This window comes from Pongo abelii, chromosome 7 (assembly GCF_028885655.2).
Source record: "Pongo abelii isolate AG06213 chromosome 7, NHGRI_mPonAbe1-v2.0_pri, whole genome shotgun sequence".
NCBI lineage: Eukaryota > Metazoa > Chordata > Mammalia > Primates > Hominidae > Pongo > Pongo abelii.
The window spans coordinates 61,999,200-62,013,068 of record NC_071992.2 but is presented as its reverse complement, the minus strand read 5'-3'; the positions used below and the strand labels follow the sequence as shown (position 1 = coordinate 62,013,068).

Below are 13,869 nucleotides of genomic sequence, written 5' to 3'. Positions count from 1 at the left end.
ATGTTAAAAAAAAAACAGTTTAAATGAACACAGAAGGGTGCTAGTGTGAAAAGGACAGCCAGCCCACAAGGAAAAATATATTCACTATTATTTCTCAAGTTTCCATTAAAAAAAAAAAAAAAAGACTAGTCCTTTAAAAAATTATTTTGGTTTTCTTTCATTAAGTATGAGGTGTTTTTTTTTTTTTTTTTTTTTTTTTTTTTTGGAGACAGGGTCTTGCTCTGTCGCCCAGGCTGGAATGCAGTGGTGCAATCTTGGCTCCCTGCAACCTCCACCTCCTGGGCTCAAGCGATTCTTTCACCTTTGCCTCCCGAGTAGCTGGGACCACAAGCACGCACCACCCATACCCAGCTAATTCTTGTATTTTTAGTAGAGATGGGGTTTCGCCGTGTTGGCCAGGCTGGTCTCGAACTCCTGACCTCAAATGATCCGCCTGCCTTGGCCTCCTAAACTGCTGGGATTACAGGCGTGAACTAACGCGCCCGGCCTCTTCTGTTTTCTTAAGTATTATATGCTGAATATAGGCAAATAATCTCTTGACAGCCCACAGGCATTCCTGTGGAGAGTAACATCCAGGGATTGTTTGGTAAGATCCAGACCTACAAACATTCCAAAGTCTAATGATAATAACTCATTTACTTGTAAAGTCTAAGGAGTCAGTGGGATTTAGAAATTCTTGGTCATACAAATCTTTGTAGATAATCTTGATCTAATTTTACTTCTCATAAGCCCAAAAAAATGTCCTAAATTTAAAGCCTCTAAAACATCTTCCCTGAAGCAAAATAATCATATTTAGATATTAAAAAAACAAGATCATTTAATAAATGCATTTTAAAACATATAAAGGTGTGACAAAAAAATTAGAAGTTGAGAAAGGACCAGGCCTGGTGGCTCAGGCCTATAATCCCAGAACTTTGGGAGGCCAATGTGGGAGGACTGCTTGAGGCCAGGAGTTTGAAACCAGCCTAGGCAACATAGCAAGACTCTGTCACTACAAAAAATAGAAAAAGAAAAAAAGAATTTAAAAAGCTGAGGAGGGAGGAGATTTTTTAAAAATAATAACAATAAAAGACTCTGCCACCACAAATGAACTTAGACACTAATGAAAGAGCTAAATTCCACAAGGGAGTAAAACTAAGGGGTGAACAAAGAAGATCCGAATGAGGACAGATTTCTGAAGGAGGGAAGACAGGTTCAAGGTAAGAGATGCTGATAGAAGTCCCGTGCTGCTGTGCACTCCATGAACACGGAGAGGGGAGCATCACATCAGAACCCTGCCAGACGCTACCTTTAAATCCCTACTCCGTGAATGCAGAGATTAACCTACCCTACAAAACCTATCAATCTGTTTTTAATCCAGTAAGTTAAACCTAAAGTTATTATAGAAAAATAGGCAGGATTACATAACTTACATATAGATTATGTACAGTCACTGGGATGTGTTAAATACATAATTGAATATTCAAGAATTAAAAAATGCTGGAAGATTATACTCCAAATTGTTAACAGTGGTCATCTAGAATGAGTGTGATTAACTGAAGAGGTGAGGGTAAGAGGATTCACTTTCTAAGTTATATATTTCTGAATTGTTTTAACTTTTACAATGCATATTTAAGGCAAATATTTAAAGCAAAAAAGGAAGCAATTATTAGGAGGAAAGTTCTAAAAATTAAGCTTAATGAGATGTGAGTAGTCCTAGCAGTTATTAAAACACAATATAAAACTATAGTAATTGAAATAGTATAATACTTGCATGTGCAAATACAGTTACATTAAAAGAGTAAATAGCCCAAAATATATGTAGGTATTTAGTACATGATAAAGGCAGCATTAAAATTGTATGAAGAAAAAACAGAATGTTCAATAAATAACGTTGGGACTCCTGGTGGCCATTTGGAAAAAAATAAAATTGCATTCACTACCTCACATATTACACATAAAGATAAATTCCAGGAGTGTCAAAAGATTTAAATGTAAAATTTTTAAATCCATGAAAGTCTTAGAATAAAACATAGAATAACTTTTACACCTCATAGTAAGGAAAACCTTTCTATCTATGATACAAAACTCATAAGCTATAAAAGATGGCTAAAATCAACTAAAGAAAAACAGAAAAGTTCTGCTCATCAAAAACAAAGCAACAAAACAAACCCCTGCCCCCTAAAAATGTCAAAAGTCAAATGATAAATGGGGAACGAACTAACTGAAAATGTATATGACTGACAAGGCGCTACTTTTTTTTAAAATCATTTATAAAAAGATGGTAGAAATCACTAGGACCAAGAGTCTAAGAGAAGAAAGGTCAAAAGCTATCAATGGATATAAAATGAAATACAAGTGATTCTTAAACATGTAGAAAAATGCCTAAGCCCATTTTATATAAGAGAAATACAAATTAAAATGATAAACATCATATTTCCAATTTTTAACTTGGTCTAGATCAACAAAGTAGGTTTGTAAAGGAGAAGAAAAAGGCACTTCAGGCATTGCCAGTGGGAACGTAAAATGGTGCCATTTGACAAAGTCTACTAAAATTAAAGAGGCACTGATCCAGCAATAATATTTATAAAAATTTATCCTATAGCCCTTCCTCATACATACAAAATGAAAACTTATAAAAAATTACCAACAAATTAATAATTAGCTCTTAAAACAAGGCTGCTCAAACTTTTCCTCAATAGTAGTATGATTTTCTTCTATTCATGGTAAAAATCAATATCCCACTGCAAAAGACAGCAAACATGGTATCCTTTAAAATAATTTCTGATCCAATAATGATTATTTTTGCTCCTGCAATTCAAACACTAGTATATCTTAATTCATGCTTTTTATCCTCCAAAGTGACTAAGAAATATTTAATTAATGTGTGCTATCCTATTGTCACATAATGCCTGTTAACAAAATTATTTTTCTAAGAAATATAAAAACAAAAACAGCCAGATCTTATAACACATCACTTGGGCAAGAATCTTAATATGGTTGTTTCCTCAACCATCTCACCCCAAATTATCAGAAATATGCTGACAGAACTAGAAACGAGCTATCAGGGACAATCCAGTGCGTCTCTGACAGAAAACCCACGTCCAATCCTGGCTCTCTTCCTCTGGCATGGCTCTATGATAAAGTGACAAAAATGTAACTGATAAAAATGTCTTTCCTTATGAGGCTGACTCACAGTTGGTGACTGCTGGATTAAGTTCTGCGCACTCACCAGGGAGGGAAGATCCGGACAATGTCCTGGGGACGGCCCCTGAGGTAGCCTGCAGTCTCCTTGGTGAAGAGAACTTTCAGGCCAGCTCCAGGCCTGGGGGCCACACTTCGGGACGGGCTGGTGGCTGGTGACCCCAATAACTGCTCACACATGGCAACTTGCATGGCACATTCCTCATGCAGCTCTAAAATTTTCACAGTTAATACACCAGATTTTCTACCTAGAAGTTGAAGAAAAGAACAAAGTAAAAATGAAGTCAAAAGACAGATGGTTCAAGTGTGAATAAAGCGTCATGAAAAAAAGATCCACATGCAGATAGCACTCTTCACCTGGAGAAAATGGTCTCCACATTTTGCAAAGTAAAACAGAGACACTACCATGCTCACTACAACACTTTTCTTTAATCAAAATAGACCTGCAGGTTGCATTTAATACACGCATTTTAAGCAACATAAAATAAACAGTCTTCTGTCATGAAGAAATAGTCCTGTATAAATAGAAACCTTAGACCCATCATTTTAAGGAGCATGCCTTTTACTCCAAGTCTCAAATCCTTTGATGACCACAAGGAGAATATGGCCACTGTGGATTCTTCTTCTTAAGGATGGACCCTCCTCTTTATTATCTGTTTTGATTCTCTGCTTTGAAATCATGTATGTTACTAGCTGGCTGCAGCTGTTCCAATGATCAGAAAGGCTAACAGTTGAAGAGTTATGTGGACTGCTGGGTATTAGAGCTCTACATTGAAATGGGTGAAATTTGACCTGGATTCAAGTACTGGTTTCCTTATTAAGTTGGCCAAGTTCCATGGCATTCAACTGTTAAATTGTCTTATGTGTAAAATGGAGATCCTGCCACCTGCCTCAGGAAACATTTGTTCGGATTAAATGAGATAACTGAAGTTGATAGTGTGCATAGCCTATACCCCAGAAATCTTAGGTAGGTACCCAGAAACTGTCAGATGCACCAGTATACCTAAACAAGGATACACATCTCAGCGTTGTTTATAAGAGTAGAAAACTGCACCCAGCAAAAATCAGAAAGATGGGTAAACCATGGTCTGTTCATACAACAGAACACTGTACGGCACTCAAAATGAGGTGAACTAGACGTCTAAGAATCAGATGCAGAGGTCTCAAGAAATGAAAGAGGATAAACAGGATATACAGAGTATGACACCTATAATGTAATTTTAAAAAACACAGAAATCAATACAATAGTTTATGAATACAGGATAAGTATAAAAATATAAATAGAAGGAGTCACAGAAAAGTCATGAAAGCCACTGTCTCTAAGGAGAGAGAAAGAGGAGTATGACTCAGGAGGAGAACCCAGAGGGTTTCAAATTTATGTGTCATATTGTTTCTATTATAAAAGTATGGGAAACAAAAAAAAGACAACGGATTGACATGTGTTACTAATTCTAGGCAGTGAGCACGCTTATGTGTTTCTATTACTCTCTGTGCTTTTTAATTAAAAAAATATAAAAAATACATAAATTGAGAACAACAAAAATGAAGGGTACAACATACTGCCTTGTTAATAATAGATACTCACTAATATGAGTTTCTCTACCACTTCAGCCAACTGGTTAATAGTGAACAGTAAAAATTAATATTTAGACGGTGCTAAGATTTTAATCATCTATTTCTTTCTCCCTCTCACTTTTTTTCATTCATTTCCCATTCAACCCCAAATTTTTCATCCCTTCCTTTATCTAGGTGTCCATGACACATGCCCATATACTGGGCCCTGGGCCACCTTGCCTCCCGTGAGCACTGTCTTGGACAACTATTTCTTAAGGCAAGAAAACAGAATGGGGGAAGGATATGAATAAGCATAATATACAAGCAGCATATAACGAGGTTCTGCTGGTCACTCTAGGGGAGGGAACAGAGGAATGAAACCAACTTGTAAAGAAAGGCACTAAGAAGTGAACACACAGATGCTTCGCCACAACAGGCATTTTGTTAATGAAAAGTAGCTCATCTTCAATTGGTAAATTGGAAAAGAAATCAGGATAATGTGGAGGTCACTTCAGTCCACAAAATTTTTTTCCTCAGCAGGGCAGCCAGAGCAGTGTGTACAGAATTAGAGTCTTCAGAAGCAAAGGGAAAAGCCCTAGATTGAGGAGCTACAGCAGCCACAGGAGCATTTTGAGACATAATTTAAGAATTTTTAAAACTTGTACCTATACTCAACTCAGGACTCATTCCCAGCAATGCACAGGCCTGAAACCTCCCCTGTCTCCCACTGACAGCAGCAGCTGTCAGGGCTCCATGGCCACTTCTGCTCTCAAGCACCCAGGGGTCTGTTCAAAGTTCAAGTGTGCCAGCTGAGCACAGGCTCTTGGTTCTGCGCACTGTGGCAGCCCCCAGCCATGCTCAGCTGCCTGCCCAAGCAGCACAAGCTCTCTTCAGAAACTAATTCTTGTCTTGGGCAGCTCAAGTCCCCATAGAGCCTGACAGATTTTATAAATGCAGGCTATTATAGAAATACATAAATAGTATTACAGAAGAAATACTTATGTACCTAAGATACATCATACTGCCTGACTACAGTTTCTTCAAAGATTTCTATGATGAATCTTGACAATATTCCAGTAACTATGAATTTTGATCAAGATCTATAGCACCAAATAACTTGTAGAATAACATTTTATGATGTTGGCTATCACTGCAGTGCTGCACACAGCAGCTCATGCGGTGACTAAATAGGCCTTGGAAGCAATACTGAGCGGCGCGCCCACGGCTGTGACACTAGGTCAGGGACAGGGCTACCCTTTACACTGAGCATTCTAAAGCTCTTTCTACAAAACATCCTCCAGGGCCTTCCTTCCCAGGAGAAAATTAAGCAGGGTAAGCTCCTCCTTGTCTGAGAGAGAAAAAAGCAAGGGACAACTTATACCAAAAATGTGCTTGAGGCAAGCTTTTATTTTATTTTTGGAGACAGGGTCTTGCTCTGTCGCCCAGGCTGGAGTACAATGGTATGACCTTGGCTTACTGCAGCCTCAATAACCTGGGCTCAAGGGCTCCTCCAACCTCAGCCTCTCAAGTAGCTGGGATGACAGGCTGGCACCACCATAACATCCAGCTAATTTTCTTATTTTTTTGGAGAGACAGGGTCTCACTTTATTGCCCAGGCTGGTCTTGAAGTCCTGGGCTCAAGTGATCTTCCTGCCTCAGCCTCTCAAAGTGCTGGGATTACAGGTGTGAGCCACCATGCCTGGCAGAAGCAAGCTTTTAATCCAAGCAGGGGATATACTCATTTTACAAACAAAGAACAATGTTTTGCAATTAGATGACTAGTACATAAAAGGCCATTTTAGTGCTACCAGGCAACATTTTCCATAACTGCTACAAGACAGCCAAAATATCACCTTGTCCAGGAAGGGTTTTCTGAATCCCAGCCAGAAGCAACTATTCCTTCCCTTGAAAATCCCCAAATACTTTATCTCTCTTATAAGAGTGTCCTCCGTTTTAAATGGACACAGTAGCAGCTACCCCAAGAGCACTACAATCACAGGTGCAAACACAGCAAATGTACCACGAAGTCCCTGGCCACGCAAGGATGGCAGCCACTGTCACTGCCATCAGCTCTTCAAGGCATTTTCAAGGCCATTCTCATACTTGATCCATAACAACCCTATGAAATAGGTAAGGAACATATTAATCTCCCTTTGTGGCAGATGAGAAAACTGAAAAATAAAGCTAGCTGCTCACGTGACTTTCTCAAGAACAGAGAGGATGACTGGCAGGTCTAATCCCAGTAATCAAATATCCTTACAAGCCAAGGACCAAAATGTCTCTCAGATAAATGCCAGTTAAGAATAGGAAATTGTGAGTGATGGGGTTTTTTCCCCCTACTTCATTATGCTAAGACATAGGGCTTGTTTAAAATGCACAGACAGACAATGCTTCAGGTTGAGAAACGGACTCTGAGGCCTATTGCTGTGACTGGACACAGTGAGGGTTTCAACAGAACTTGCACTAAAAAGAAGATAACTTGTCAAGTGTTAATCATCAAAGAGAAAGTGCCATAAAGATCAAATGGAGACCACTAATACTAATATACAATAGCAAAGATGTTAAACGATTAAGAAACAGGAACAGAAAGATTCAATGAAGAAGATACACCAAGAGATCTAGTAATTTCTATCCATGCATATGCCTAGCAGATGAAACAGAATTCTTAGTTAAAAATGGACAGAATTTAACTTCAAGAATAACATTTGCTGAACAACTGCATGAATTCGTTATTTAATCAGCTAACTGTTCTTTGAAAAGTCTTTCGCTTTAAACAACCAAGAGGCCACACACACACACACAAATCTGAGCAAATGACTGAGCATGGTGGCTCACACCTGTAACCCCGGCACTTTGGGAGGCCAGGGCGGGAGGACAGCTTGAGGCCAGGAGTTCAAGACCAGCCTGAGCAGCACAGTGAGACCCCCCCAGCTTTACAAAAATAAAAATATAAAAATGAGTCAGGCACACTGGAGTATACTGTAGTTTCAGCTACTTGAGAGGCTGAGGCAGGAGGTTATCTTGAGCCCAGGAATTTGAGGTTATAGTAAGCTATGATCACAACACTGCACTAACTGGCCTCCCTAGTCAAGTACCTGACTCAGAGTGAGACCCTGTCTCTCAAAAAAAAGAAAAAAAAAATGAAAAAAACAAACACAAAACAATAAATTGAGCAAATGATAGAATAACAAAATATGTCTGTGACTACTGAGTTAAATGCCTTTTTTGTTGTTGTTGAAATATACAGGTAGTCAGGGTCTAATTATATTCATGTCAACTCAAGTCTTCCTAAGCAGGTTATATTGAATTAATATATGAGTATAACAAATAACTATACAAGTAAGGACAAAGTGAAGCAAGTTAGTATGAGGGGAGAGATACTGAAATTATTCTCCGTGAAGCAAGTTAGTATGAGAGGAGAGATACTGAAATTATTCTCCAATAGAGGGCAGGAACATCTGTAAGTCTTTCTAACAGAAATACTTTTCATAACATAATTATTGCCACTAATGTTAAGTTGTCCATTTTCCAAACACTGACCACATGGTAATTTGGAATTTTCCTCCTACATTATTGCTCTGTCTCTCTTTATCTTCAAAGATATCCCAAAAGGCTAGCCTGCCCAGTTATCTTGCTCTAAAACATATGTTCTAGTATTCCCTGAAACTGGTACTTTTGTCTTCTTCAGGTCAATTCATCAAGTGTCCACCGTTCCTTTTCCCTCTCACTCTCACCCAGCATGCATGTGAGTGTGCAGACACACACACATACACACACACAGAATCATGAGCAAGCACCAGGGGTCAGGGATGGACATAAGGGGGTTTTAAAGTCCATCTGCTTCCCATGTGGACAGGACCTCTGTCTTTAATAAACACTCTGACACTGGTTACCACCAGCTGTGATGATAATAATTCATCTTGCTGCACTCACTCCAAACTACCATGCTATATATTCAGTGTACATTTTACTATTTTTGAAATAGTATTTTATAGCTTTCCCCCAAAAATAATACATGTATCCATTACTAAAATGGTTTTATTTGGGGTGCTTCTGTTAGTTACTTGTGAAGTTTAGTATCTTTAACGAACTCTATGCACTATTTTACTGACTTCTCATAGCATTTTGGGGCTCCTAGCATTGTAAAATGAAGAAGGGCGTATACCCTGCTCTACGTTTTTCCTCCCCAACATGCTACACAATTTTAATTCCACATAATTCCACTTTCATTGTCAAGGTTAATGTTCACAGTATGTCCTATAACCTATGCCAAATCTCTGTGCTCCAGCCATAGTCTGACTCCAAGAGTTAACAAATAATCGACAAAGTTACATTAGCACAATTATATAAACAAAATTCAATATCTGACCAGGGTCTTAGGATTGCATTTAAATGAGAATATCTCAGACTTAGGTCAAATGATTTGACTGTAATAATTCTTATGATGATTTAGGCCTTCCAAATGCCAAAAGAAAAAGGACTATCATTCTGGTGGCCCCAACATACCCATTAGTAGTCTTAGCTTTCCCCAAAAGTTCACTACAGCTTTTCAGAGAACAGCCCATTCATGTTCTGCCTAGGACTAAATGTGGTCAGCTGGAGCCTGGGCAGGGAAAAAGAAGATCGAATCAGTTCAGAATGATGAAGCAGGGAAGAAACAGGTCTTCTATCTTCAGATGTGTGAACCAGGGTGTTTCCTCTGGGTGTGATGCAAAGCCAGCAGGGAAGTCAAATGATAAGCCGTGTTGAGACCAGACTGAAGAGGACAAGGGATTAAGGAGGGAAGCTAGTTAGGAGGGTCTGCAGCAATCCAGGATGGATGATGGTGTCTGGGATCTAGGGAGTGACAGGAGAGGTAAGAAATGCTCAGATTCTAGATAATTCTTTGAAGGTAGAGCCAATAGGACTTGTTAATGGACTAGGAGTGAATATGAGACAGAGTACAAGAATGACTCCAGTGTTTTTGGCCTGAGCAAGAATAAGAACAGAATTAACATTTACTGAGACAGTAAAGATTTCTAGACAAATATGTTTCTTTTCTGGGGGGTGCAGGTAATATGAGAATACTGGTATCAAGACATAAGTTTTTAACACATTAAGACTGAGATGACTCTTAGTTACTACAATAGTCTGGCACTAACTGACCTCCCCAGTCTAGTACCTGATTCTTCCAACCTACTCTTCATAAGGCCCACCTGAATGGTATTCTTAAATGTAGATGTAATGATAGCCACCCTGACTGGATTAAAGCAAAACTACTTGCCATTGTATGGAAAGTCCTTTGTTACCTGTTACTTCTTACCGCTCTAGCCTCAAATTCCGTAGCTTCCTTCAAGCAATTTAAAATTATTTCTATGACAAGGTGAAAAATAAGCAATTGTGCATTAAGACAGTTCCATCACTGTCTCCCTGGTGAGCTTCTCCCTGGGCATGACTTTCCTTTCCACTCTGCAGTTTATCATTTCTCTTTATGTTATCACTATACGTCTTGTTTATACCTCCGATTTAAAAAAGTAAACAATTTCATCTATTAAACCATGAACTCTGTGTTGCACCTGGATCAGTACCAATAAATATGTAAGAAATGAATGAATCCTAATACAAACTGATGTAAAGCATGTGGGGGACTCTGTTTCCAGTCTTGATTTCACTGCTAACCATGATGCTCCTGACCCATCTCCCCTTCATCTCAACTGCACTTTGTGTGTACTCAGAGAATACAAATTAAACTGTGACTCAAATGATGCTCCAAAGAGAAAAACAAATAATACATTCCAAAATCAAATCCAAATGACGTTTTATCTATTCACTGTATTGTACCATTTTTTCATTAACATGCACTAAAAACTTAATTGTATTTACTTGTTTATATTGTTTTTTCTTTTGAGAAGTTACTACACCTAATTTTACCAATGATTCTCAAACACATAGCACTGATATGCTCCCATAAGTATTCAGTAAGTAAATACCTGTTAAATTATTGTGTTATTAATGCTTGGTAAATCAAAATTTTAATTTCTGAGTAAATCTTATAAGATGCCATCAGATTCATTTCACAGATAACTTCAGGATAAAATTCATAAAGCTGTAAGCAGGAGATCCTGATTATAATATCTAAAAAAAACAAATTCTGGAGAAATTCACACATTTATCCTATAAAGAGCACAATTCATTTTTGTTTAAAATTTATGCTTCCCCATAAAATTTTAAGTCATCTGGCAATGATGAATAGACACATTTCTTTACCACAACTGCTTACTAAACTGTAAACAATTGTGCTTTCACTTCTTGATTCCACATTTTTTGCCTTTTCACCAGTTTAAAATATTCTTCTCCAAAAGCCACAATTATTCTAAGCATGAAACAGAAATCTGAAACCCAACGCTTAAAAAAAAACCCAAAAACAAAAAAGTAGACAAGACTGACCAGGCGATCAGAATGTTTTCACAATCCCCAGTGACAAGAGCAGTCAAAGCCTAGCTGAGCACCTCCGCCTCCAGGGTCACAGTGTCACAGTGACCCCACCTCCCACTGGGCAAGTCGCTGTGACTCATTCTGTAGGAACAGCCTGTTCGGAAGGTGAGTGGGCAATGAAATGTCCAATTTTAAAAGAAATTCCACGTAAGAATAAAGCATACAAAGGCTCTAGAAAAGCAACAGATCCCTAAGCGAAGTTAAGCCAGGCAACAGGGTTGTGTTATAGACTGAATGTTGGTGTCCCCTCAAAATTCCTATGTTGAAGTCCTAACCTTCAGTCTGGTTGTATTTGGAGATGGGGGCTCCAAAGAAGTAACTGAGGTTAAATGAGGTCATAAGGGTAGCCTGATCTGACAGGCTTAGTCTCCTCGTAAGAGACTGGAGGACTTGTTCTTTCCATGCACACACACAGGAAAGGCTCTGTGAGCACACAGCAAGAAGGCGACTGCCTAAAACCAGTAACAGGGCTCTCACCAGGACTCCACCATGCTGCACCCTGGCTACCAGCCTCCAGCACTGTGAGAAAGAACTGTCTGCTCTTTACGTCACAGTCTGTGGGATTTTGCGATGACAGCCTGAGCTAAGACGGACAATGCGATACATACAGGACCGCTCAACACACACACTGACACTGATGACCAGCCATGCCTTCCACTCTGACTATCCAGAATACGAGTTCTTCTTTCTTGAAAACTTCTTCATTTAAAACACCTTATTTCATACAACTATAGATGATAATTTTGGCTCAGAAAATAGGATTAAAATGGTGTCCAGTAATCACACTGAAAACAACTTTTAAAAGGTCATATGGCTAATGACAAAGTACAGAAATAGATATTTAAGTATTTCTATTTTTATAAATGTGGCATCAACTGAGAAACAAATGCGTTGGGAAAAACTGCAAGAATCCAGTGTTAAAATAGCAAGTTACTAATTATGGGTGGTCACTATAATCTTCCTAAACCTACCTTTAAACAATCCTGAGGAATACCAGGAGCACGTGGGCATCCAGCCTCTCTACCACGAGGCCAACACACTGAATCTCTGTAGCACAGAGAGTTGAAAATATGCTTACTAATGAACTGACAGAGTTCAGGGCATCCCCACTGTCACTTTATCCTTGATTCTTAAACTCCAACATCAATCCGGCCCCTGCCATAATGACTATTGATAAAGGACATTCTAATGAACAATTTCTAATTCATCCTAAGTTGGGTGGAAACAGGCAAAACCTATGATGAGCCAGAATAAGGCAAGTCCAAATGGAGCATGGCAAACTCATAACCCCTAGATACAAGGAGGTGTTTGTGTCTTGCTGCCATCTTCCCATGGCATTTTAACAAATGGGTAGGGAAGAGAAGAAAAAGGAGAAGAGAAATTAGCTTAAGGATTAAAATAGGTAATGTAGTAACAAAAACACAGAGCGACCATTACCATGAAGTGCCTCTCCTGAAAGGTGTGCAGAAGACCAGAGAGCGCCAGTGCTGGGAAGGCTCACCAGTGTCAGACACAAAAGACACAAAAGTTAAAAGACACAAAGTAAAAAGCACTCTGAGAGAGACTTTCACATGGGAATAACAGACAAGGCAGGGGAAAACAGCAATACCAAATTTAAAAAGTGGAAATAACCCAAGGTTTAACAAAGTCACCCTCTGTCAGTAAAAAAACTGCAGCACAGATGAAGTAACCCACATAGGTCTTCAGCCCTGGCCAAGTTTGGACCAGAACCCACATTGCCTGATGAGGGCTATTTCTGCACTCTGATGCCATGTTGTAACATTTTTAAATTACTGGGCATGGCTCAGCGATGCCCTATACATCTTTGTAGCTCTTTGTGCAGTTCTTATTTGCTTATATTTTGGGTAATTAACTGTATTAACTACAGGATACTGGAAGTATAGTTACAAACAAGCCATTAAGAGATAAAAGTGCATGTCTTAGGCCTGGTGCCCAGCTTATCCCATGAAAGCCACGGCTTTGACCCATGAAGATATTGCATGCTGTGCACACGGAGGTGGGGGGGCCACAGAAAGGGGGCAGTGAGAAATGAGTCCAAGGCAGCTGGGCTGAGTGTGTGACAAAGAATGTCACACAAAAGAGTTTACAGGTAATGAAGCTTTGTCCCGTGGACACTGGGCAGTCAATGAAAATGTCTTAAAACATGAGGGTAATAGTATCAGTTTTGCCTCTTACGATGATAATCCTGATAGGGTGAACACAAGGGAAGGCTGGTGGCAGGGAGACCAGGTGGAGCCCGACAGGGCAATCCTGGCATAGGAAGAATAGGGGCCTCAGCAGAGGTGGCAGCAAATGGGGTAAATGAGGAGATCTGCTTGAGAGATGACTCTGAAGTGGAATCATCATCCGAATCTGGGGACCAGACGGATTGAAAACATGTCAGAGAGGCCAGGTGCAATGGCTCATGACTGTAATCCCTGCACTTTGGGAGGCTGAGGCAGGTGAATCACCTGAGGTCAGGAGTTTGAGACCAGCCTGGCTGGAATTTTTTGTAAAAATACAAAAAATTAGCCGGCTGTGGTGGCGAGCACCTGTAATCCAAGCTACTTGGGAGGCTGAGATGGAAGAATTCCTTGAACCCAGGAGGCAGAGGTTGCAGTGAGCAGAGATTGTGCCACTGCACTCCAGCCTGGGTGA

General features: G+C 39.4%; 1 protein-coding gene across 12 annotated transcripts in view; it reads right to left on the bottom strand.

The window, feature by feature from the left end:
- SPIDR (scaffold protein involved in DNA repair) overlaps positions 1-13,869 on the bottom strand; it is a 486,770-nt gene that overhangs the window by 298,120 nt on the left and 174,781 nt on the right. For all 12 annotated transcript variants that reach the window (XM_024251318.3, XM_054561576.2, XM_063726425.1 and 9 more), the window contains one exon: positions 3,212-3,431. In XM_024251318.3, the coding sequence (XP_024107086.3) occupies positions 3,212-3,431 (220 nt within the window). The remainder of the gene's footprint in view (positions 1-3,211; positions 3,432-13,869) is intronic.